Raw genomic sequence first — 26,577 nt, forward strand, 5'->3', positions numbered from 1 at the left:
GCAACTTTAAACTGAAAAACAACACTCACTTCGGTAGCTCCTTTTAAGCTTCGAAACTCCTGGTATCTTATGATTCGAATGGCCTGTTGCTGAGCCCACAGCTTATGCCCTCCACTGTCAACTCTCACATGAGTTTATTGACATTTGCAAATTCTCTTCCATCGTCCCATTGACAATGTTGATAAGCTGAGTCCTGTGTATGCTGACTGGTCGTACACTTTCTGTGGTGTATGCAGATGTTTGGGAGAAAGCTGCTGCTCTGACCCTGAACCTTTGGTCAGTTGGTGAGCTCCCTCCGTGCCCAGCATCCGATGTTCCCCTGCTCCAGGCAGTCCCCCTGATTCCACATCCAGTGTTCCATCGTCCAGAGCAGAGCCCCAGGTGCCAAGTTCTCGATGAAATGCTGATCGTGTATGTGTAACTGTACGTTGAACACTAAGCCCTCAACTGTCGCCCGGTGTAGGCTGGTGGTTCTGTCAGATGGAAGGTCGGAGAGGCTGGCTGCCAGCAGCATTCCTTGAGCCTTTGGATGGGCCCGACGAGGCTGAGGAGCAGGAGCCCAACTATGAAGGTGAGAGTGTTGCGCACAGTTCTGGTCACCACCTACAGGGAAGATATCAGTAAACCTGACAGAGTGCAGAGAAAATTTACACAGATGTTGCTGGGACTTGAGGACCCGAGTTATAGGGAAAGGTTGAATAGGTATTGGTATTGGTTTATTTGTATTGGTTAGGACTTTATTCCCTGGAGTGCAGGAGAATGGGGGGAGATCCTATAGAAGTAGACACAGTTATGAAGGGTATAGACAGGGTGAATGCATGCAGGCTTTTCCCCTTGGGTTGGGTGAGACTAGAATTAGAGGTCATAGGTTTAGGGTGAAAGGTGAAATATTTAAGGGGAATCTAAGGGAACTTCTTCAGGGTGGTGCAAGTGTGGAACGAGCTGCCGGTGGAAGTGGTAGATGTGGGTTCAATTGTAACATTTAAGAGAAGTTTGGATAGGTACATGGATGGGAGGGGTTTGGAGGGATATGGTCCGGGTTCAGGTAGATGGGACTAGGCAGAAGACCAGGTCGGCATGGACTAGATGGGCCAAAGGGCCTGTTTCTGTGCTGTAGTGCTCTGTGACTCTGTGTGTGTGGTTGGTCTGTGCACAACACTGAGCTGTGGGGAAGAGCTGTCACCTCATCAGCCTTGGCCTTGTCCTGTGTAATACAGCACACCTCAGCTGGGCTTGGGTGAGCCTGCATAATACGTCAGCCCGAGACTGCGCAATGTGTCAGCCTGTGTAGGATGGGTCTGTCTAATACATCAGCCTGTGTAATACAACAACATGAGCCTGCACTTAGTGGGTCTACGTAATATATGAGCCACTGGGACTGTGTGGGGTGGGTCTGTGTATAACATCAGTGTGAGTTTAGAGACGTAGTTGGACAGCACAGGAACAGGCCCTTTGGCCTGCCATGCCTATGCTGGCCATTGTATCTCTCTGCACTAATCTCATTACCCACATTGGGTCCGGAACCTTCTACACCTTGTACTTGTCAAGATGCTGCTTAAACATCATGAATGTCTCTGCCTCCACCACCTAAGATCCAAGTTCTTGGACCACTGAGCTCCCTTCTGAGGTAGGGGCGACCTGTACAAGAGAGACAGGTTGCACCTGAACTGGAGGGGGACCTATATCCTGGCTGGGAGATTTGCCAGTGCTACTCTGGAGAGTGGGGCGTGGGGCACTAAGCAGGAGAGTGGCTGATGAGAATCAGGGGATAATGCTGTAGCCAATGAGAGCAAACTTAGTTGTCAGGATAGACAGAGCACGGTAAAGGGAGAGGAAAGACCATTGGTTTAATCTGCACTTATTTCAATGCAAGAGATTTGACAGGTAAGGTGAATGAACTCTGGGCGTGGATCGGCTCTGGGGACTGGGATATCATTGCCATAACAGAAACATGGCTGAGGAAGGGCAGGACTAACAGCTCAATGTTCCAGGACACAGATGCTACAGACCTGACAGAGGTGCAGGTAAGTGAGGAGGGGGAGTGGCCTTCTTGATGAAAGAGGACATAACAATGGTCAGAAAGGATCTTCTTGGGGGATCATCCAGTGACGCCATGTGGGTAGAACTTAGAATCAAGAAGGGGATGGTCACTCTGATGGGATTGTATTATAGACCCCCCCATCCCCCACCAATCGTCAGCAGGAATTGAAGGAGCAGATATGTAGAGAGACTGCAGCTAGTTCTAAACGTCATAGCGTATTATTAGTAGGTGATTTTAACTTCCCTCATGTTGATTGGGCCAACCATAGTGTAAAAGGCTGTGACGGAGTGGAATTTGTGAATGTGTCCAAGAAAGCTTCCTTGATCAATATATGGAGGGACCTACTAGAGAGGGTGCAACACTGGACCTCCTCCTGGGGAATGAGGTCAGGCAAGTGTGGAAGTGCCTGTCAGTGAGCACATTGGGTCCAGTGACCATAATTCTATTGGTTATAAAATAGTTCTGGAGAAGGATACGACCAGTTCACAGGTCAACGTCCTGAATTGAGGCAGAACAAATTTTGGAGCCATTAGGTGGCATCTTGCAGAGGTTGATTTAGCGAGATTGTTTGCAGGGAAAGGAGCGTCTGCCAAATAGGAGGAGTTTAAATGTGTGTTGTCAAGTGTTCAGGGCCTGCATGTTCCGATTAGGGTGAAGGGCAAAGCTGGCAGGTTCCAGGAACCCTGGCTGGTGCCTGACATCAGTGGTAGGTAAATTGCTGGAGGGGTTTCTGAGGGACAGGATCTGCCAGCATTTGGAGAGAGAGAGTCTGATTTGGGATAGTCAGCATGGCTTTATGCGTGGGAAGTTGTGTCTGACAAATCTCTTGGAGTTCTTCAAGGATGTAACCAAGAGGTAAATGAAGGTTGGGCAGCGGATGTTGTCCATATGGACTTTAGCAAGGCCTTTGATGGAAGGCTGGTCTGGAAGGTTGGATTGCACAGGACCCAGGTGGAGATAGCGGATTGGATTCATAATTGGCTCAGTGGTCTGAAGCAGAGGGTGATGGTCGAGGGTTGTTTGTCGGACTGGAGGCCTGTGTCTAGTGGTGTGACACGGGTTGGAGCTGGGACCTTTGATGTTTGTAATTTATATAAATGATTTGGATGTGAACGTACAAGGCACATTTAGTAAGTCTGCGGATGATGCTACAATGGGTGGTGTTGTTGACAGTGTAGAAAGTTATAAAAATTACAGGGGGATCTTGATCAACTGGGTATGTGGGCTGAGGATTGGCAAATGGCTTTCAATCCAGATAAATGTGAGGTGTTGCATTGTGGGAGATCAAACCAGGGTAGGACTTGTACAGTGAATGGTGGGGCCCGGGGAGTGTTATGGAACAGACGGACCAAAGTGTCCAAGTGCAGAGTTCACTGAAAACGGCATCACAGGTAGATGGGGTGGTGAAGAAGGTGTTTGGCACGTTGGCCTTCATCAGTCAGGGCACTGAGTATAGGAGCTGGGAAGTTATGTTGCAGTTATATAAGACATAGACGAGGACTTTATTCTCTGGAACGTAGGAGACTGAGGGGTGACCTGACAGAGGTGTGTGAGATTGTGAGCGGCATAGACAGGGTGAAAGCACATCGTCTCTTTCCCAGGGAGGGGGAGCTAAAAACAAGAGGGCAAAGGTTTAAGATCAAAGGTGAGAGATTTAAAAGGGACATCAGGGGCAGCTTCTTCATGCAAAAGATGGTGCGTATTTGGAATGAGCTGCCAGAAATAGTAGCTGAGGCGGGCACATCAGCAACGTTTAAAAGTCATCTCGATAAGTACATGGATAGGAGAGGTTTAGACGGCTATGGGCCAACCGTGGGCAGATGGGACTCGCTCGCTGGGCAACACTGTCAGCATGGACGGGTCATGCTGTCAGCATGTCAGCATGTTTCTGCGCTGTATGACTATGTGGGTGAGGTACTAAATGAGGACTTTGCGTCGGTATTCACCAAGGAGAAGGACATGGAGGACAGTGAGAGCAGTGTGGGGCATGTTAATGTGCTGGGGCATGTTGAGAGCAGGAAGGGGGTGGGGCTGGGTCTCTTGAAGAGCATCAAGGTGGATGTCCCCGGGGCCTGATGGGATCTATCCCAGGTTATTGAGAGAGGCGGGAGAGGAGATTGCTGGGGCTTTGACTAAGATCTTCGTGTCCTCTCTAGCCACTGGTGAGGTTCCGGTGGACTGGTAAGTAGACAATGTTGTTTCTTTGTTCAAAAAGCATTGAGTGTAGAAGATGGGATGTTCAAGAAGGGAAATAGGGATAATCCAGGAAATTATAGGCTGGTGAGCCCCATATCAGTGGTCGGGAAGCTGTGGGAGGGGATTCTTAGGGATAGGATTTATGAGCATTTGCAAAGACTTGGTCTGATTGGTAACAGCCAGTATGGCTCTGTGTGGGGCAGGTTGTGTCTTACTGACTTGACTGAATTATTTGAGGATGTGCCAAAGATGATTCAAGAGGGTAGAGCTGTGGATATTTTCTACATGGACTCCAGTAAGACATCTGACAACGTCCCTCGTGGTAGGCTGATCCAGAAGCTACATGGGGTTCACAGTGACGTGGTAGTCTGGATTCAGAGTTGGTTGTCCATAGAAGACAGAGCGTAGTGATGGAATGATGTTAGACTGGCTGGAGGTCCATGACCAGTGGTGTTCCACCAGGATTGGTGCTGGGGCCTCTGTTGTTTGTGATATATTTCAACGATTTGGATGAAAACTTGGATGGGTGGATTGGTAAGTTTACAGACGACACAAAGATCGGTGGAGTTGTGGGCAGTGAAGAAGGTCGTCAAAGGATACAGCAGGATATCGATCAGTTCCAGATATGGGCAGAGAAATGGCAGATGGAGTTTAATCCGGCCAAGTGTCAGGTGTTGCACTTCGGGAGATCAAATGTAAGGGGATACAATTAATGGCAAAACCTTAACAGCATTGATATACAGAGGGATCTGGTGGTCCAAATCTATAACTCCCTGAAAGTAGCCAGGTCAGTAGATAGGGTTGTCAAAAAGGTGTATGGCATGCTTGCCTTCATTGGTTGGGGCACTGAGTATAAGAATAAGAAAGTCGTGTGGTAGCAATATAAAACTTTGATTAATTTTGGAGTATTGTGTACAATTCTGATCACCTCATTACGGGAAGGATGTGGAGGCTTTGGAGAGCGTGCAGAAGAGGTTCACCAGGATGCTGCCTGGATTAGAAGGCATGAGCTATAAGGAGAGGCTGGAGGAACATAGGTTGCTCTCCCTAGACTGTCAGAGGCTGAGGGGAGACCTGATAGTTTATAAAATTATGAGAGGCACAGATAGGGTAGACAGTCTGTATATTTTTTCCAGGGTAGAAATGTCAAATACTAGAGGACGGGCATTTAAATTGAGAGTGGGAACGTTTAAGGGAGATGTGTGGAGCAAATTTTTACATGGAGAGTGGTGGGTGCCTGGAACAGCTTCCAGGGGTGGGGGTGGAGGCAGATACGGTCAAAGTGTTTAAAAAGCATCATGTGTCCATCCAAATGCTTTTTAACGTGCAGGGAATGGAGGGATATGGACCGTGTGCAGGCAGAAGGGATCTAGTTTAACTTGACATTGTGCTCAGCACAGACATAGTGGGCCGAAAGGCCTGTTCCTGTGCTGTATTGTGCTGTGTTTTAAGCTAAGATGACCATCCACACTACCCATTACAGCACCAACTTTCATACCATCCACAACTTACTTATCATCAGTTTGCCACATGAAGAGAAATTGAGGAAACTCGGCCTCGATTTTCTCGAGGTTAGAAGAATGTGGTAACTTTATTGAAAATTACAAAATTTTCATCAGGTCAACAAAAGTTGGATGCAGGAGGATGTGCAGTCTGGGACCATGGCTCACAGGATCAGAATAAGGCCTTGTTCAGGATGAGACTGATTAAAACAGCTTTTTCCACAACGGGTGGTGAATCTGGAATTCTCTGTGGAAGGTTCTGGAGGCTCATTCATTGAGTTCATTCAAAACAACGATGAATGAATTTCTGGACGTTGAAGCAATCAAGGGATGTGGAGAAAAAGCTGGTCAATGGAGGGAAGGTGTGGTGGTGATGAATCACGGAGCAGTCTCGAGGGGTTAGAGAGAATGTTCCTTTGTGTTTAGTATCTGAGCAGCTTCAAACACAAGCTGATAGGTGGTAAGTGACGTTTGTCACAAGGGATAGACATTGATCACCTCGCTAACAGAGTCTTTCTGGCTCTCTCACTAATTGGCCCACTGTTAGAACTCTAACAGGTACCACTGGGGGAGAGCCTGCAGGTCAAACTTCGATCAGCTGCACGAGCCCTGGGCTGCAAGAGCAGCTGAGAGGCTGAATATTATGTGGCAAGTAACTCATCTCCTGACTCCCCATGGTCTGGAGACAACACATTCGCTTCACCACTCTGATCTTGGTGAATACCATCTACAAACTGCAGGGTGTCTTCAAACGCTTCTCCCAGGGACACACCTCTACCACCAAGGACACCGTCAACTGCAGGCTCCCCACCAGATCACACGTGTCATGATAGGGGAAACATATGGGCATTTGTCAGTTGTTGTATGACCAAAGTCCTGGAGCAGGACATGGGAGGAACTAAAACACAAGCAGCACTTCAACAAAGGAGCTCGCCGTCAGCCTCTTGAGCGATTGCTCACCGAGGCTCACCTTCTGCAGACTGTGCCTTTTGCACTTTGACACATCTGTGGGAAGTTAGTTTCTTTTGTAGAACTTCCAGCAAATCTAGTGAAGTTACTGCCGAGTTCCAACATTTCAATCTTACCCAGAAGTTATTTGTCAACAACAACAGGGGGATGATGTTGGATCTGAGAGTTGTGGGTGGGGTTCTGCACATTGGGCCTGCTGCAGGGCACTGGAGGAAAGGTAACTCAGCTACTGATGTCATCATGCTGTATAATCACCTCGTGAATGACCGGTTTGACTATCCCGTGAAGTCTGCGTTGACTCCCCTGATCAGCAACCACTTAATTTTATCCATCTCTGTCCTTGAATTTTATATTTTTGTTTCTTTGTTGATTACGTAAATTTTGGTGCTTTGGTCCAAGTTCATCAAGATATAGAGTTGTACGGCACAGAAACAGGCCTCCCCACCCATCACTGCCATGCTGACCTTCTCACCCACCTACACTCAGCTCACTTGGGTCTCTGCCTTGCCTACTTAAATGTCTGACTGATGGCCTTTTAAACACAGAGCTTGTAACTGATTCCACCCACCTCCTCTGGCAGTGAGTTCCAGATACCAACTACTCTGTGTAAAAAACAGAGCCCCCAGATCCCCTTTGAAATGTCTTCCTCTCAGCTTAAACCTCTGCCCTCTTGTTTTTGATCCCCTGCCATAGGAAAAAGACATTGACCCATTTGCACTACCTCTGCCTCTTGTAATCTTACACACTGTTCAACCTCCTTCACTCCAGGGAAAACAAGCCCAGCTTGTCCAATCTCTCCCCATAACTACCGTTCTCCAATCCAGGTGAATCTCCTCTGCACCCTCTGCAATGCAGTCACGTCCTTCCTGCAGTGTGGTGACCAGAACTGCACACAGACCAAGTGCGGTCTAACCTGTGTCTTGTAATGTTGCAACATAACATTTCTTTTCCTCTGTGCCATGACTGATGAAGACAAGTGTGCCCAACGACCTGAGCTCCATTTTCAAGCATTGATGGACCTGTACATTGAGCTCCCTCTGTTCATCAATACTTCCCAGGGCCCTACATTTTACTGTGTGTGCACTTGTTTACTCTCCCAAAGTGCATCACCTTCCACTTGTTGGAATTAAACTGATTTTCCCTGATCAGTCCCTCACTTATGCCGGTCTTGACCCGAAATGTCAACCATCCCCTTACCTCCACAGATGCTGCCTGACCTGCTGGGTTCTTCAGGTAGTTTACTTTTTGCCAAACAACATTATCTACCCTCTAGTCATCTGGCACTTCACCCGAGGCTAACAAAGGTGCAAAAATATCTGTCAGGGCCCCAGTAATCTCTTTCCTTCCCTCTGATGGCAGCCGGGATACAACTTACCAGGCCCTGGAGATTTCTCTACCTTTGGGCACCTCCTCCTTCATAATACCTACGGGTTTCAGAATGTCACTGACCCTCACCCTGAGCTCATTATCCTCCACATCCTCCTCTTTGGTGAATGCTGACAAAAAGTGTTCACTTAGGAGCTCACCCACACCCCCGGCTCCACATACAGATGCTCCTCTGTTCTGTAAGGGGACCTGCCTTTCCCCAGTTACACTCTTCCCCTTGACATAGAATGCCTTGGGATTCACCTTGATCTTCCCAACAATGATATTTCATGGCCCATTTTTGCCCTCTTAATTTGCTCCTCAAGTTCTCTCACTGACTCCTGATCCTCAAGGGACTCTGCTGTTTTCACTTGCCTACAGCTGTCACATTGTTCCTTGTCAGGAAGGGATTCCCAACCTTGCCATCCCCTCCTTTCACCCTCACAGGGACATGTTGGCCTTGGAACTCTCACTGTCTCGCTTTTCAAGGATTCCCATTGATTGGATGTTGTTGAACCCACAAGCAGCTGCTCCCAACCTGCTTCCACCAGGTCCTACCTTTTGTTATTGAAATAGGCGCTGCCCAATTTAGGACTGAAATCTGAGGACCACCCTTATCTGTCTCCATAACAAACTTGAAACTTACTGAATTATGATCACTGTTCCCAACATGCTCCTCCACTGACACTCCCACCAGTTGCCAGCTTCATTTCCCAAGATTAAATCCAGTGGAGACCCCTTCCTTCAAGGACTGTCTACATACTGACTCCAAAGAACACTCCTGGATGTACTTTATAAATTCTATCCCACCTAATCCCCTTGCACTAACACACTCCCATTCAATACTGGGGAAATTAAAATCCCCCACAACTGTAACCATGCACCTCCTAGATCTCTCTGTGATTCATCGACGTACCTGCTCCTTGACCTCTCACTGACCGTTGGGATGCCTGTTGTAAAGTGATCACTCCAGTTTTATTTTGAAGTTCCACCCAAATGCCCTCATTGGCATAGCCTTCCAGGACGTTCTTCCTGAGTACTCAGTCCCACCCTACACAGGTCCAGACCGATGCATTACACAGCCCCACCCTACACAGGCCCAGACCAGTGCATTACACAGCCCCACCCTACACAGGCCCAGACCAATGTATCCCTGAGTGCTCTCCCTGATCAATACTATGATGTCTTGGAGGCTGTTGAGGGGGATGACCTGCAGGGGCCTAGCTGCAGTAACCAGGTCTCTGGCACTGGGACTGGTACTGCTGCTCAGAAGGGAAGGGTGGGAAAGAGACATGTGGTAGTGATAGGGGACTCGATAGTCAGGGAAACAGACAGGAGGTTCTGTGGCAGTGAGGATGAATCCCGGATGGTACGTTGCCTCCCAGGTGCCAGGGTCCGGGATGTCACTGATCGGGTCCACAGGATTCCCGAGTGGGAGGGAGAGCAGCCAGAAGTTGTGGTCCATGTTGGCACCAATGACATAGGTAGGAAGGGGGATGAGGTCCTGAAGAGCGAGTTCAGGGAGCTAGGCAGAAGACTGAGCAACAGGACCTCAAGGGTAGCAATCTCGGGATTGCTGCCGGTGCCACACGATAGTGAAGGCAGGAATAGGAGGGGATGGCAAATAAATGTGTGGCTGAGAAGTTGGTGCAGGAGTGAGGGTTTTAGATTTCTGGATCATTGGGATCTCTTCTCGGGAAGGTGGGACCTGTACAGAGAGGACGGGTTACACCCGAACCAGAAGGGAGCCAATATCCTTGCAGCGAGATTTGCTAGGGTGGTTCAGGAGGGTTTAAACTAGTTTGTGAGGGGGAAGGGAACCGGAGGAGTAGGTCAGAGGAAGAAGGGAATGGGGAAAAGTTAGATCAAACAGGTAGAGAGGCTTTGGGGAAGGAGAAGCAGAGTACAGGCTATAAAAGTAGTAAGGTAGATGGACTGAAGTGTGTTTACTTAAACGCAAGAAGCGTCAGGAATAAGGGAGATGAACTGAGGGCTTGGATAAGTATGGGGGACTCTGATATCGTGGCTATTACTGAGACGTGGCTGATGTCAGGGCAGGAGTGGATATTGAATATTCCTGGTTTTCGGTGTTTTAAGAGGGATAGGGAAGGGGGGAGAAGAGGTGGAGGGGTGGCGATACTGGTCAGGGACACTGTTACGGCTGCGGAAAGGATGGATGTTGCAGAAGGATCATCTATAGAGTCCGTATGGGTGGAGTTAAGGAACAAGAAAGGAGCAGTTACTCTACTAGGAGTATCTATAGGCCCCCCGGTAGCAGTAGAGATATAGAGGAGCAGATTGGCAGGCAGTGTTTGGAGAGAAGCAGAAATAACAGGGTTGTTATAATGGGAGACTTCAACTTCCTAAATATAGACTGGAACCTGCTTAGTGCCAAAGGTTTAGATGGGATGGAATTTGTTAAATGTGTCCAGGAGGGATTCCTCTCGCAGTTTGTCAACAGGCCGACTAGAGGGAATGCCATGTTTGATCTAGTTTTAGGAAATGAACCGGGACAGGTGAAGGATCTATTTGTGGGTGAGCATTTGGGGGACAGTGACCATTGCTCCATAATCTTTAAAATTGTCATGGACAGGGACAGGTGCAGAGAGGACAAGAAGATATTTAATTGGGGAGGGCGGACTATGAGGCTATAAGGAGAGAACTTGGGAGTGTAAAGTGAGATGTCCTTTTTGAAGGGAAATGTACCATGGGGATGTGGTCGATGTTCAGGGATCTTATGCAGGATGTTAGGGATAAATATGTCCCGGTGAGGCAGAGGAGGAATGGCAGGGTGAAGGAACCGTGGGTGACGAGAGAGGTGGAACGACTTGTTAGGGAGAAGAAGGTAGCATACGTGAGGTATAAGCAGCAAGGTTCAGACAGGGCCCGTGAGGAATATAGAGTAGCGAGGAAGGAACTTAAGAAAGGGCTGAGGAGAGCTAGAAGGGGACATGAAAAGGCATTGGCTAGTAGGGTTAAGGAAAATCCCAAAGCCTTTTTCACGTACGTGAAGGGTAGGAGGATGGCTAGGGTAAAGGTAGGTCCGATTAAGGACAAAGGTGGGAGGATGTGCCTGGAGGCGGCGGAAGTGCGAGAAGTTCTCAATGAGTACTTCTCTTCGGTATTCACCAGGGAGAGGGTTCTTGATGATGCGGAAGGGAGTGCTGGTAAGGGTAATGTTCTCGAGGTTGTAGATATCAAGAGAGAGGATGTGTTGAAGTTGTTAAATAATATCAAGACAGATAAATCTCCGGAGCCTGACGGGATATTCCCCAGGCTGCTTCGAAAGGCAAGGGAGGAGATTGTTGAACTGCTGGTAAGGATCTTTGAGTCCTCGTTGTCTACGGGGATGGTGCCGGAGCATTGGAGGGTGGCGAATCTTGTCACCTTGTTCAAAAAAGGTAGTAGGGATAGTCCAGGGAATTACAGACCAATGATCCTTACATCTGTGGTGGGTAAGCTGTTAGAAAGGATTCTAAGAGATAGGATCTATGAACACCTGGAGAATCATGGACTGATTAGGAACAGCCAGCATGGCTTTGTGAAGGGAAGATCTTGCCTCACAAGCCTGGTAGAGTTCTTTGAGGAGGTGACGAGGAAGATTGATGAGGGTAGTGTGGTGGATGTGGTCTGTATGGATCTTAGTAAGGCATTTGATAAGGTTCCTCATGGCAGGCTTCTTCTGAAGGTCAGAGGCCAAGGGATCCAAGGAAGCTTGGCTGTGTGGATTAGGAATTGGCTTGCCTGTAGAAAACAGAGGGTTGTGGTGGAGGGAGTGCCCTCGGATTGGAGGGCTGTGACTAGTGGTGTCCCGCAGGGATCAGTTCTGGGACCTCTACTTTTTGTGATATTTATAGATGACTTAGATGAGGGGGTGGAAGGCTGGGTTAGTAAGTTTGCGGACGACACTAAGATCGGTGGTGTTGTGGATAGTGTGGAGGGCTGTCGGAGCTTACAGAGGGATATTGATAGGATGCAGAGCTGGGCTGACAAGTGGCAGATGGAGTTCAATCCGGAGAAGTGTGAGGTGGTACACTTTGGAAGGACAAACTCCAGGGCAGAGTACAAGGTAAATGGCAAGGTACTTGGCAGTGTAGAGGAGCAGAGGGATCTGGGGGTTCATATTCACAGTTCACTGAAAGTTGCCTCACAGGTGGGTAGAGCAGTTAAGAAGGCCTATGGGATGTTAGCTTTCATAAATTGTGCGATTGAGTCTAAGAGCCGTGAAGTGATGATGCAGCTTTACAAAACTCTAGTTAGACCACATTTAGAGCACTGTGTCCAGTTCTGGTTGCCGCATTATAAGAAGGATGTGGAGGCATTGGAAAGGGTGCAGAGGAGATTTACCAGGATGCTGCCTGGATTAGAGCGTATGGAATATGAGGAGAGGCTTAAGGTGCTAGGGCTTTATTCACTGGAAAGGAGGAGGATGAGAGGAGACATGATAGAGGTATATAAAATATTGAGAGGAATAGATAGAGTAGACAGTCAGTGCCTCCTTCCAAGGGCACCAATGCACAAGACGAGAGGTCATGGCTTTAAGGTTATGGGTGGGAGGTTCAGGGGAGATGTCAGAGGGAGGTTTTTCACCCAGAGAGTGGTTGGTGCATGGAATGCACTGCCTGGGGTGGTGGTGGAGGCAGATACATTGGACAGGTTCAAGAGCTTGTTGGATAGGCACATGGAGGAATGTGAGATAGAGGGATATGCGGGAGGAAAGGGTTAGATAGTGTGAGGGTGGTTTGATGGACGGCACAACATGGTGGGCTGAAGGGCCTGTTTTGTGCTGTATGGTTCTATGGTTCTATGTCCCTCCTCTTTTACCTAACCCGCCTTTTATAACTGAAGCTCCTCTACCCCGAATCATCGAGCCACCAGTCCTTCCCTTCTCTCAACCACAACCCTCTGATTGCAATAACATCACATTCCCAAGCACTGATGAAGGCTCGATCCCTCTGTCTCAGCCGTCAGGCACCCAGCGTTCAAATGCACACAGTTTAACTTTTCATGGCCCTGTCTGCTCTTGCCACAGGACTTGGCTTGTACTCTGTATATAGACAGCACCTGCTCACTGGTCTATGTAATACCTCAGCCAGAGCCTGTGCAAGTGGGCCTGTGTTATACATCGGTCTGGGTCTGTGTAGCGTGGAGCTGTGTAATACATTGGTCTGGGCCTGTGTAATACATTGGCTTGGGCCTGTGTAGGGTGGGTCTGTGTAATACATTGGTCTGGGCCCATGTAGGGTGGATCTGTGTAATACATCAGTCTGGGCCCGTGTAATACATCAGTTTGGGCTTGTGTAGGGTGGGGCTGTGTAATACATCAGTCTGGGCCTGTGTAGGGTGGGGCTGTGTAATGTATTGGTCTAGGCCTGTGTAGGGTGATGCTGTGTAATACATCGGTCTGGGCCTGTGTAAGTTGGGACTATGTAGTACATTGGTCTAGGCCTGTGTAGGGTGGGGCTATGTAATACATCAGACTGGGCATGTGTAGGGTGGGTCTGTGTAATACATTGGTCTGGGTCTGTGTAATACATCAGTCTGGGCCTGTGTAATACATCAGTTTGGGCTTGTGTAGGGTGGTCCTGTGTAATACATCAGTCTGGGCCTGTGTAGGGTGGGGCTGTGTAATGCATTGGTCTAGGCCTGTGTAGGGTGATGCTGTGTAATACATCGGTCTGGGCCTGTGTAATACATCGGTCTAGGCCTGTGTAATACATTGGTCTGGGCCTGTGTATGGTGGGGCTGTGTAATACATCAGTCTGATACTGTCCAGGGTGGGGCTATGTAATACCTCAGTCTGGGCCTGTGTAGAGTGGGGATGTGTAATACACCAGTCTGGGCCTGTGTAATACATTGGTCTGGGCCTGTGTATGGTGGGGCTGTGTAATACATCAGGCTGGGCCTGTGTAGGGTGGTGTTGTGTAATACATCGGTCTGGGCCTGTGTAATACATTGGTCTGGGCCTCTGTAGTGTGGGACTATTAATACATCGGTCTAGGCCTGTGTAATACATCGGTCTGGGCCTGTGTAGGGTGGGGCTGTGTAATACCTCAGTCTGGGCCTGTGTAGGGTGGGGCTGTGTAATACATCAGTCTGGGCCTGTGTAGGGTGGTGCTGTGTAATACATCGGTCTGGACAGAGATACTGTTGTTGGAATCCATGTGATCTACAATTTTCGGACCTTTTTGTTGGCTTCAGTTGATCTGACTGTGAATGAGTGGATGGGACCGGTACCGTGTAGCCTGTGTTGGATCTGACCTTGTGCATTATTGCAGGTGAATGTTATAAAGTCATTCAAAGCTACATAGCAGAGCAGGAGGATGAGCTGAGCCTGAAGGAGAATGAACTGGTTGACGTGATCCACAAGTTGTTGGACGGCTGGTGGGTGGTGCGGTAAGTGTACGATGCCTCCTTCTTCCCACTGCCGACCTCTAACAGTTCTCGCCAATGTGGCGTCAGGCAAGGCAGCAAATCTCCGCCACGTACTCCCTGCTGAAGTTTGTCACTGTTGTACGGTGGGAAGTACAGCAGTCATTGTCCAGCAGTCAACCCCCGTACCTGTGAGACCGTGACCAGGGACGTGTGGTGGGTCATGGAGAAATGTTGGGTCAATCCGCTGGAGAACATCCCACTCCTCTTCAAAGTCGGATCCCCACTGTCATTCCTGGACGGCATGGCCCTTGCTTCTGTGTTACATCGGCTGGCAGGGTCAGACGCCCTCCGTGCCACTCTGGGTCCTGAATCCACAACTTTCGAGGTTGTTGCATTGTTGCTATGCCCATGTCACTTGCAGCAAGGGCGATGACCTTGTAGTTACAGCGATTCATGCAACCACACAGCTTCCCGCCAGCCTGCCTCATGCACACTGTCCGTGATGCTGATCTGTGCTCATCCCATTTTCCCACATTAGCCCCATATCCCTCCGGTCCTTTCCCATCCAAGTACCTGTCCCAATGCCCTTTAACTGCTGTGTTTGTACCTGCCTCCACCACCTCCTCTGGCAGCTCGTTCCAGACACTCACCACCGTGTGTGTAAGAGAAACCTGCCCCGCAGATCTCCTTTAAGTCTTCCCCCCTCTCCTTAAACCTGTGCCCTCCTGGTCCTAGACTCCCCCGTCCTGGGAAAACACCTCTAACTTAAGGTCAGAGTCTTCTTAAGGTTTAATCCTGGAATTTTCAGGATTCTCCTGAATCCTACTTGCCAAGGTCATTTCGTGGCCCTTTTTTGCTCTCCTGATTTTTTTCATGTTTTCTGCAATATCAGCTCTAAGCTCAGATGACTTGTTTGATACCAACTTCCTGTACCTGACATACATGTCCTCCCTTTCCCTGATCAAACCTTCGGTCTCCTTCATTAACCAAGGTTCCCAAAACTTACCACTTTCCCTTTGCCGTGCCGGGACGTGCTGACTCTGAACTCTTACCGTCTCCCACTCGTTGTTTCCCCCCAGCAGCTGCTTCCAGTCTCCCTCTCCCAGGTCCTGTCTTTTACTATTGAATTCCTACTTCCCCACTTCAGGGCTCTGACTCAACGACCATCTGAAGCTCACCAAACCATGGTCACTGTTCCCAAACAGTTCCTCCAGTGGGAGGTCCCAGTGGAGGTCTCTTTATGGGGGAGTCCTCCCTCTTTACACTGGGGACCTGGGGTGGAGAGAGCTGCACAGAGCAGTCCCGTGCAACAGATTCCAAGGTCGGTTTACAGACTCCCCAGCTGCCTGCCATTTCTGCAGCCGGGAGGAGACGGCGTATTGTGTACATACAGAATGTAGAGGCTGCAGCCTCTGTCTGAGTATCTGAAGGGGCTGCTCCTCAAGCTCTGGCTGCACTTCAGCCCCACGATCCTGATCTTTGGTCACCCGGTGTCGAGTGGGGTGGGTCGGTCGGGGGACCTGCTGGGTGGCCACCCATGGGTCCAGGCGGTGTGCAGTTGAGGGTTCTGCCCGAGCTCATTTCCTGCCCTGCTTCCGGGGTTACATCCGTGCCCGTGTGTCACCGTTCGGGGACCGGTGGGTGCCACAGGGGCTCATGTGGGTTCTGAACAAAGATGGCCGTGTTGTAATTGGAAAAGGTAAGCACTGTGAATCCTGAAGCACTGCAAGGTTGTATTAATGTGTTCCTGTAATCACTGAATAAACCACCTCTGGACAAGGGAAAAAGGGTTCTGCCAGAGAGTCTACAGTCACTAGCACATCCTGATTCCCTGAGATAAGGACAATTCAGTCCCTGCCCCGGTAGGACCCTCTACAAACTGCTTTGGAAAACTCTCTTGGAGGCATTTTACAAATTCCTCCCCATTTTAGCACAAAGGCAATCCCAGTCAATGTTGGGAAAGTTAAACCTCCCACAAGTACAACCCTTTAGCTTTTAAGCCCTCTGTGATCTGCCTATAAGTGCATTCTTCTAATTCTCACTGAGTATTGGGAGGTGCACAGTGAAGTAAAGTGAAGTGAAGTCACAGTAAAGTGACCTTCCCTTTCTTACTCCTCATTAGTCGATCCCTCCAGGATAACCGTAATGCTCTTCCTGATCGGCAGTGCATCGTCCCATCCCCTTCCGCAGCCCGTGATTCATGCCTGAAACCTCTGTATCCCAGAGCACTGAGCTGCCTGTCCTGTCCTTCCCTCAGCCACGTTTCTGTGATTGCAACAATATCAGAATCCCATGTGCTGATCCATACTGTCAGCCCATCTGTTTTACCCGTGAGGGTCTTTACATTAAAGTAAATGTAATTAAGCCTACTGACCCTCTTGTGCTTGCCTTCCTGTCTCTGTCTGGTTTTCCATTAGACTTGCTGATTCCATTTTTTACATAAGTCAGCCTCCCCCACCTGCTGTGCTGTCATTCTGGGTCCCAGCCCCCTGCCTCACTGGTCAGCGGGCAGTGTGTGTGGTCAGCGGGCAGTGTGTGGGGTCAGTGGGAAATGTGTGGGGTCAGTGGGCAGTGTGCAGTCAGTGGGCAGTGTGTGCGGTCAGTGGGCAGTGTGTGTGGTCAGTGGGCAGTGTGTGGGGCCAGCGGGTAGTGGGTGGTCAGTGTGCTATGTGTGGTCAGTGGGCAGTGTGTGGGGTCAATGTGGTCAGTGGGCAGTGTGTGGGGACAGTGGGCAGTGTGTGTGGTCAGTGGGCAGTGTGTGTGGTCAGTGGGCAGTGTGTGGGGTCAGTGAGCAGTGTGGGGTCATTGGGCAGTGTGTGGGGTCAGTGGGCAGTGTGCGGTCAGTGGGCAGTGTGTGGGGTCAGTGGGCAGTGTGTGTGGTCAGTGGGCAGTGTGTGGGTTCACTGGGCAATGTGTGGTCAGTGGGCAGTGTGTGTGATCAGTGGGCAGTGTGTGGGGTCAGCGGGCAGTGTGCGGTCAGTGGGCAGTGTGTGGGGTCAGTGGGCAGTGTGTGTGGTCAGTGGGCAGTGTGTGGGTTCACTGGGCAATGTGTGGTCAGTGGGCAGTGTGTGTGATCAGTGGGCAGTGTGTGGGGTCAGCGGGCAGTGGGCGGTCAGTGGGCAGTGTGTGGGGTCAGTGGGCAGTGTGTGGGGTCAGTAGGCAGTATGTGGTCAGTGGGCAGTGTGTGTGGTCAGTGGGCAGTGTGTGGGGTCAGTGGGCAGTGTGTGGGGTCAGTGGGCAGTATGTGGTCAGTGGGCAGTGTGTGTGGTCAGTGGGCAGTGTGTGGGGTCAGTGGGCAATGTGTGGGGTCAACGGGCAGTGTGCGGTCAGTGGGCAGTGTGTGTGGTCAGTGGGCAGTGTGTGGGTTCAGTGGGCAGTGTGTGGGGTCAGCGGGCAGCATGTGTGGTCCGTGGGCAATATGTGGTCAGTGGGCAATGTGTGGGTACAGTGGGCAGTGTGTGGGGCCAGCGGGTAGTGGGTGGTCAGTGTGCTATGTGTGGTCAGTGGGCAGTGTGTGGGTACAGTGGGCAGTGTGTGTGGTCAGTGGGCAGTGTGTGTGGTCAGTGGGCAGTGTGTGGGGTCAGTGGGCAGTGTGTGGGGTCAGTGAGCAGTGTTGGGTCATTGGGCAGTGTGTGTGGTCAGTGGGCAGTGTGTGGGTTCAGTGGGCAGTGTGTGGGGTCAGCGGGCAGCATGTGTGGTCCGTGGGCAATATGTGGTCAGTGGGCAATGTGTGGGTACAGTGGGCAGTGTGTGTGGTCAGTGGGCAGTGTGTGTGGTCAGTGGGCAGTGTGTGGGGTCAATGTGGTCAGTGGGCAATGTGTGGGTACAGTGGGCAGTGTGTGTGGTCAGTGGGCAGTGTGTGGGGTCAGTGGGCAGTGAGTTGGGTCAGTGAGCAGTGTGGGGTCATTGGGCAGTGTGTGCGGTCAGTGGGCAGTGTGTGGGGTCAGTGGGCAGTGTGAGGGGTCAGCGGGCAGTGTGAGGGGTCAGCGGGCAGTGTGTGGGGTCAGTGGGCAGTGTGTGGGTTCACTGGGCAATGTGTTTCAGTGGGCAGTGTGTGTGGTCAGTGAGCAGTGTGTGTGATCAGTGGGCAGTGTGAGGGGTCAGCGGGCAGTGTGTGGGGTCAGTGGACAGTGTGTGGGGTCAGTGGGCAGTATGTGGTCAGTGGGCAGTGTGTGTGATCAGTGGGCAATGTGTTGGGTCAGTGGGCAGTATGTGGTCAGTGGGCAGTGTGTGTGATCAGTGGGCAATGTGTGGGGTCAGTGGGCAGTGTGTGTGGTCAGTGGGCAGTGTGTGGGGTCAGCGGGCAGTGTATGGGGTTAGTGGGCAGTGTGCGGTCAGTGGGCAGTGTGTGAGGTCAGTGGGCAGTGTGGGGTCAGTGGGCAGTGTGTGGGGTCAGTGGGCAGTGTGTGGGGCCAGCGGGTAGTGGGTGGTCAGTGTACTATGTGTGGTCAGTGGGCAGTGTGTGGGGTCAATGTGGTCAGTGGGCAGTGTGCAGTCAGTGGAAAGTTTGCGGTCAGTGGGCAGTGTGTGCAGTCAGTGGGCAGTGTGTGGGGTAAGTGGGCTGTGTGTGGGGTCAGTGGGCAGTGTGTGGGGTAAGTGGGCTGTGTGTGGGGTCAGTGGGCAGTGTGTGGGTTCACTGGGCAATGTGTGGGTTCACTGGGCAATGTGTGGTCAGTGCGCAGTGTGTGTGATCAGTGGGCAGTGTGTGGGGTCAGTGGGCAGTGTGTGGGGGAAGTGGGCAGTGTGTGGGGTCAGTGGGCAGTGTGTGGGGGAAATGGGCAGTGTGTGGGGTCAGTGGGCAGTATGTGGTCAGTGGGCAGTGTGTGAGGTCAGTGGGTAGTGTGTGGGGTCAGTGGGCAGTGTGTGGGGTCAGTGGGTAGTGTGTGGGGCTCAGTGGGCTGTGTGTATTTCAGATCCTGAGCATCTGCAGGTTATTTTGCTTTTAGATTACAAGAACTGTCTTGTTCTTTTTTGAACAGAACGGGAGAGATCACTGGGTACTATCCCTCCATGTACCTCCTGAAGTCAGGCTCCACTCCAAACACAGAATTCATCCTGAACAAAGGAAATTTCCCTCCCCCACGACGGTGAGTTTCTGTGTGTCTTGGGTGTCACATTGGACACTGTGAAGGACTGAGCCATGCTCAACACCAGGGATTGTGTGGGGATACTCAAGGCCCAATAATGGTCAAACCAACGCTTTGCCCTTTGGCAGGTATCAGTACCTCAGAGAGTGGATTAGTCGTCCTGACAAATGTCCCCCAGTTTTCCTTCCACCTCTGGCCTCCCTGCCGGTGCTGTCTGCTGCCCATGGCGTGAGCTGAACTCTCCCTGTTCTTTGCAGTCCTTAGTTAATCATCTCAACGCAGTTGGAGAGCTGGGATCTTGACTTCCTGTCAGTCTGTGGTGACTAATATCCAGGAATTTAGTGGGGCAATAGTGAATCTGGACGTTGGTGGTTCCCACCCGCTGTGTATTGTTTATGAAACTGAAACTAGACAATGGGGGGGGGGGGGGGGGCCGGTGTAATTCCAGCAATAGTCAGTGTTGCTGAAACAGCCAAACTCAGACAAAAGAGCCTTCTGTTAAATGGCCTCTGAACTGTGCTTCTGTCTAAAGTTCCGTGGAGAGGAATTCATTCCCAATCCCGACAATAAACACCATAGTTGTAAATTTCAGCCCTTCTTTTCTTTGTTCTGAGTGGCACTTCTGTAAACGGTTCAGTGCTTCTGTCCAGGATATCACCTACACTGGTAAATAAAGGGGGCATTGATCGGCATAGAAGCCTCTTAGTTTGAAGTGCTTTGTAAATAAAAACAGGACAATATGACCAACACTTAACAGCAATTAAAAACAGATATCTGCTGATCGGCATGTTGTGGTGAAGTACTAGCTCCTGCTCTACAACAGTGAGCACAGCACTGAAATATCAACTGCAGAGCAGTACGGGATGTCCTGCTGTTGTGACAGGAGTTATGGTAAACTCTTCCCCTTTCGTTATTGTGAGGAGCCCCTGTCGAACAGATTGGGGCACACTGTCCCATTGTCACACTCATTCTCATCACCCCAGAATTCTGTCTAATTTGTCAAACATTACATTTAACATCTTTGTTTAGCGGTCACTTCCCTTCCAAATGTGCCAGGCTACGTTATATTTAACCTGTCTGTGTGAGTTACCTTCACCGTTACATCCGCTCTCAGACCACAATGGTCAGCAGCGATGTCACCTGGTCACCTGTGCAAGTTGTGTAAACTGGACCCTTCAAATCCTGGAGCCAGTCCAAAGTCTGGCAGCTGGGAGAGGCCTCCTGGTCATGGAGCGGAGCTACACCTGGAGAGGAAGGACAGGGAGGTGCCTCGGGGGTTGACTGCCTGGCCCGCAGGGGGCTGACAGCACAACCTGCCGGTTCTGTCGTGGGACGGAAGTTACTTCCATTGGACTGCGCCAAGTGATGGAACGATTGGACGTGGTTCCTATCAGGAGGGCTTGCTGCGTGATGTGTGAATGCAGCCACCCTGAGCTCAGTGAGGAGACAGGCAGTGAACGTGAGCTGACATCTGGGGTGGCCAAGGTGGGCAGTTGTAGGATGAATATCGCAGGGCAGTGGAACCAGCACTCCTGTTGTCTGGCAGTGGGAGGTGATGGTGAAGGGAGGAGGCCGGTGAAATGCAGCACATTGTTGGTGCAAATGGGACAAGCCTAGGTGGGCTGTTTCCGAAGGGCCTGTTTCCGTGCTGTGACACTACGAGACCCTCAGTAACTCCCGGCACATTTTCAGGTCAACCATACGTAATGCACAGAGCATCCACGGGGCAGGGCGGAAGCGGATAAGCCAGGAAACCTACAGGCGGAACAGCAGGCGGTATCTGCAGCAGAGGGGCGAGACGGGTAACGCGGCCACCAGCCGGAATGTGTGGAAGCAGAAGCAGGATCCAAGGACAAAGGAGAAGCTGCCTTCTGCAGGTACCAGCAGCTGTGCCGAGACTCTGTGAAGCTCCTGCAGATCCCTTCCATCCTCGGGTGTTTTCCCCACCCGCTCAGGCACAGTGTTGCAGTCTGAGTGTGAGGCAGGGTCTCGCTCGGTCAATGCCCCACCTCTCTTCCAGGGTCTGGGGCTACAGACAGATTGGTCCCAGTCCCTTCGGGGTGTTTGGGGCACTCCCCTTCGTTTCTGTGGCACATCCCAGGAGCATGGTGTTGATGAGAACCGTTAGTTTAAGAGTTACAAAGCTGTTTCCCACACACACAAAGCTGTGTGTGTGTGTGTATGTGCATGTGTGTGCCTGTCTGTGTGTGTGTGTGTGTGCGTGTGTGTGCCTGTGTGTGTATCTATGTGTGTGCCTGTGTTTGTGTGTATCTCTGTGTGTGTGACTGTGTGTATGTGTCTGTGTAGTGTGTGTGTGAGTGTGTGTGTGTGCATGCACCATGGGCTGTACACGTGTGTGTCTTAGGGCGTGTATGTGTGTGCAAGTGCATGCATGTGTGTGATTGTTTGTCTGTCTGTGTATTTGAGTGTGCCTGTGTGTGCATCTGTGTGTGTCTGTGTGTGTACATACCTGTGTGTCCATGTGTGTCTGTGCTTGTTTCTGTGTGCGTGTCTGTCTGTGTGCGTGTGTGCATGCATGTGTGTGTGTGTGCATGTGTGTGTGAGTGTGTGTGTATGTGTGTGCATGCATGTGTGTGCGTGCATGTGTGTGTGTCTGTGTGCATATGTGCATGCATGTGTGTGTTTGTGTCTGTGGGTGTGTGTGTGTGCATGCATGTGTGTGTGTGTGTGTGCGTGTGTATACACCATGAGCAGTACAAATGTGTGCGTCCCTGTGTGTCTCCATGTATGTGTGAGTGTGTTTGTTTCTGTGTGTATGTGTTTGTGTGTGTCTGTGTATGTCTGTGTCTGTGTGTATCCATCTGTTTGTCTGTGCATATGAGGGTCTGCGTGTGTGTGTCTGTGTGTGTGCATGTGCCTGTGTGTGTGTCCGTGTGTGTGTCTGTTTGTCTGTCTGTGTTTGTGTGTGTCTGTGTGTGTTTGTGTGTCTGAAGGTTTGTGTATGGGTGTGCCTGTGTGTGTGTGTGTGTGTGCGTGTGTGTGTGCGCGCCTGTGTGTCTGTGTCCATATCTGTATGTGTCCATGTCTGTGTGTATCCACGTGTGTTTGTGTGTCTGTGCATGTGTTTGTGTGCTTGCATATCTTTGTGTGTGTGTGTGTGCGTGTATGTGCATGTGTGTGCATGTGTGCCTGTGTGTGTGTGTGTGCCTGTGTGTATCTATGTGTGTGCCTGTGTTTGTGTGTGTCTCTGTGTGTGTGACTATGTGTGTATGTGTCTGTGTAGTGTGTGTGAGTGAGTGTGTGTGTGTGCATGTATGTGTGTGTGTTTGTGTGTGTTCATGCATGTGTGTGTATGTGCATGTGTGTGTGTGAGTATGTGTGTGTGTGTCCATGTGCATGTGTGCATGCATGTGTGTTTGTGTGTAGGTGTGTGTGGCATGCATGTGTGTGAGCATGCATGTATGTGTATGTGTGTGTGGGTGTGTGTGTGTGTGTCTGTGCGTGCATATGTGTGTGTGTGTGTGTGCATACGCTATGGGCTGTACAAGTGTGTGTGTCTGCGTGAAGTCTCTGCTCTTCTCCCTCTATGGTCCTGCCCCGATATTTTGGGACTGAGCCTGTCTGTGGGAGGTGTCTGTGTGTGAGCTTGGATCCTCCCGTATGTCCCGGTCCGACAGTGTGGGGTCACCTGTTCATTTTCTTTATTCAGGTGCCATCAATCAGGAGGAAAAGAGTCAAAAGAAGGTTCCAGAAATCCCCCCGCGGCCCACGCTCAGTGAGATCATGGCAAACTGCACTGAGCAAACCAAGAGCAAAATAAAATGAGTGTGAACCCACACGGGAGACCTTCGGCACCAGGTGTGGTGGGGATCCAGCTGTGCAGGGTGGCTATGATGACAGTGATCTTGGTGGCCGTGTTGTTGATATCCAGCAGTGGCGGTGGCCGTGGTTGGTTTCCAGCTGTGGCAGTGGACATGTGGTTGTTGTCCAGCTGTGGCAGTGACCATGGTTGGTACCCAGCTGTGGCGGTGGGCGTGTGGTTGGTACCCAGCTGTGGCGGTGGGCGTGTGGTTGGTACCCAGCTGTGGCGGTGGCCATGGTTGGTTTCCAGCTGTGGCAGTGACCATGGTTGGTACCCAGCTGTGGCGGTGGGCGTGTGGTTGTTGTCCAGCTGTGGCAGTGGGCATGTGGTTGGTATCCAACTGTGGCGGTGGGCGTGTGGTTGGTATCCAGCTGTGGCAGTGGCCGTGTTGGCCACACCATCCTGGCCCCAGACACTCTCTTTGTGTAGCACATTGGTCCCTCACACTGTTGCCCACTGCACTTACTGTAAGAACAGAATCTGCTGGAAAGGTCCAGCAGACCAGGCAGCAGCTGTGGGGAGAGAAATGGAAGACTTCAGTTGAAATCTGATGAAAGGACAGCAGCCTAAAACTTTAATCTCTGTCCCTCTCTCTCCACAGCTGCTGCCTGACCAGAGAAGTTTCAGCATTTTCCGCTTTTATTTCACATTTCAGCAGCTGCAGTTCACTTCTGAATTCAGTCTTTGAGAGCTGCAGTTCCCAGACCGACCCTGTATGGTGGCGGCCCGTGTATCCATCAGACCCTCGCTCACACCCTTCAGCAGCAGCCAAGATTTGCCGAGCTTGCTTCAGGAATTATTGGGACACTGGCTCAGGGGAAGTACAGCAGGAGTCTCCCACTTGGCAACGAGTAACGCACTTGTTAAAATAATAAAAGACAGTCTTGGTTCCTTCACTTGGTCTGTGTTTTCCCTGCGATAATTTTGTTTCCAGGACAGATGTCTCTAACTTGTCAGATTAAAAGACCAGCCGTCCGTATGCAATGAGTTATTTGCGAATTGGAAGGTAGTTCATCCTTGGCATTTGTCCTGCACTAAACTCACCACTGACCCCTGACAGCTGTTGAGATTTTGACAGTGAAAGCAAATTTTGTTAAACAGTAACCAAACCTGTACTGAAGGACAGGACGTTCCGTGGCTATGGAGCTGCACAAACATGACGCAAACACTGCGGCACGTTGGCACATCCACACTGCACAAGCTCAGCTGAGGTTGACCTTCACACCATCTCCGTGTTGCTGACGTGGAGCCGAGCTCACGGTTACACTGATAATTACAAAGTGATCTTTTTCAGGAAGAATCGCCCACTGGTTTGCTGTTATTGTGCCAAGTTTTGAGAGTTGCTGATCAGTGTCATACACGAGGGGGCTGGAGGTGCTGCCTGGGTGGCAGCCCTTTGGTTGCAGGCTCAGGCCGGGCAGAGGAAGGCAGGCGTTTCATCTGGCGCATTGTGGAGAACGCTCACAAAACATTGGTCGCATTGACTCTCGAATTTCAAGGGATGGTCAGACCAAGATCCGATCCTGACTCTGGCTGGACTCCTTAGAGATATAGAGATGGGAATCATCAGTGGGTGCAAAATTGGGTCGGTGGTAGGAGGTAGAGGTTAGTGGGTGCAGTGGAGTTTGTCTGACTGGAGATCTGAAACCAACTGCTGGGACCTCCGTAACTAGTGATGTACCACAGGGGTCGGTGCTGGGACCTCGGTAACTAGTGACGTATCACAGGGGTTGGTGCTAGGACCTGTGTAAATAGTGATGTACCACTGGGGTTGGTGGTGGGACCTCTGTTGTTTGTCAAGTGACTCGGATGAGAATATAGGAGGTCTGATCAGTGAGTTTATAGATAGCATGAAAATGGATCAGCTGGAGAGTTGAGTGGCGTGGTGACAGATGGAATTTAATCCTGCTACGTGTGAGGTGGTGCACTTCGGGCGGCATGGTAGTGTAGCGGTTAGCGCGACGCTACTATAGAGCCAGCGGTCGAAGTTCGATTCCGGCCGCTGTCTGTAAGGAGTTAGTACGTTCTCCCATGTCTGCGTGGGTTTCCTCCGGGTGCTCCGGTTTCCTCCCACATTGCAAAGACGTACGGGTAGGTTAATTTGGGTTTAAAATGGGCGGCGCGGACTGGTTGGGCCTGAAGGGCCTGTTACCACGCTGTAAATAAAATAAAAATAAAAATAAAATAAGTCACACTCCGGTGGGGCGTACAGGGACCTTAGGAACATTAATGTACAGAGGGACCTTGGGATGCAGGTCCATTGCTCCCTGAAAGTGTTGACACAGGTGGATAGGGTAATGACGAAGATATTTGGTACGTTTGCCTTCATAGGCCAAAGTACTGCATGTAAGAATTGGGAGACCATGTTGCAGCTGTACAAAACCTTAGCGTGTACAGTTCTGGTCACCACACCACAGGAAGGATGTGGTAATAACAGAGGGAGTGCAGAAGAGATTCACCAGGACGTTGCCTGGGCCGCGTTTGTCCTCACTGGACTGAAGGAAGCTGAGCTTTACAAAATTATAAACCTTAAAGAGGTTTATAAAATCATGAGGGGTGTAGGTAGGATGGATAGTCAGTCTTTTTCCAGGGTAGGGAAGTCTAGAATGCGAGGGCACAGGTTTAAGGTGAGAGGGGAGAAATCCAAAGGAAATCTGAGGAGTAAGTTTTCCACACAGAGGGTGGTGGGTGTCTGGAACGAGCTGCCAGAGGAAGTGGTAGAGACAGGTACAATTACATTGTTTAAAAGGAGGAAGGACAAGGATGGCAAGGTGGGGGAACCCTGGATGACGAGAGAGGTTGTAAATTTAGTCAAAAAGGAAAAGGAAGCATATGTGCGGTTTAGAAAGCTAAAATCAGACAGGGCCTTTGAGGAATATAAAGAAAGCAGGAAAGAACTCAAGCAGGGGACGAGGAGGGCCTAAAGGGGCCATGAAATGTCCCCTTGGCAACCCCAAGGCATCTTATACTCCTATAAGAAACAAGAGGATAACGAGGGAGGGGTGGGACAACTCAGGAATTTATGCTTGTCGTCAGAGGATCTGGATGAGGTCCTAAATGAGTCCTGTATGTCAGTGTTCACCGGGGGAAGGACGTGGAGGACAGTGAGAGCAGTGTGGGGCCTGTTAATGTGGTGGGGCATGTTGAGATCAGGAAGGGGGTGGGGCTGGGGCTCTTCAAGGTGGAAAAGTCCTAAGGACCTGATGGGATCTATCCCAG

At 50.6% G+C, this 26,577-nt stretch overlaps 1 protein-coding gene across 1 annotated transcript in view; it reads left to right on the forward strand.

Moving 5' to 3' along the window:
• ncf1 (neutrophil cytosolic factor 1) overlaps positions 1–24,247 on the forward strand; it is a 97,832-nt gene extending 73,585 nt beyond the window's left edge. The window contains exons 7-12 of the mRNA XM_052035756.1: positions 464–571; positions 14,352–14,469; positions 19,428–19,535; positions 21,228–21,412; positions 23,206–23,354; positions 23,960–24,247. Of these exons, the coding sequence (XP_051891716.1) occupies positions 464–571; positions 14,352–14,469; positions 19,428–19,535; positions 21,228–21,412; positions 23,206–23,321 (635 nt within the window). The 3' untranslated portion in view covers positions 23,322–23,354; positions 23,960–24,247. The remainder of the gene's footprint in view (positions 1–463; positions 572–14,351; positions 14,470–19,427; positions 19,536–21,227; positions 21,413–23,205; positions 23,355–23,959) is intronic.
• Positions 24,248–26,577: the final 2,330 nt, after the last annotated feature.

Source organism: Pristis pectinata, chromosome 21, assembly GCF_009764475.1.
Source record: "Pristis pectinata isolate sPriPec2 chromosome 21, sPriPec2.1.pri, whole genome shotgun sequence".
Taxonomy (NCBI): domain Eukaryota; kingdom Metazoa; phylum Chordata; class Chondrichthyes; order Rhinopristiformes; family Pristidae; genus Pristis; species Pristis pectinata.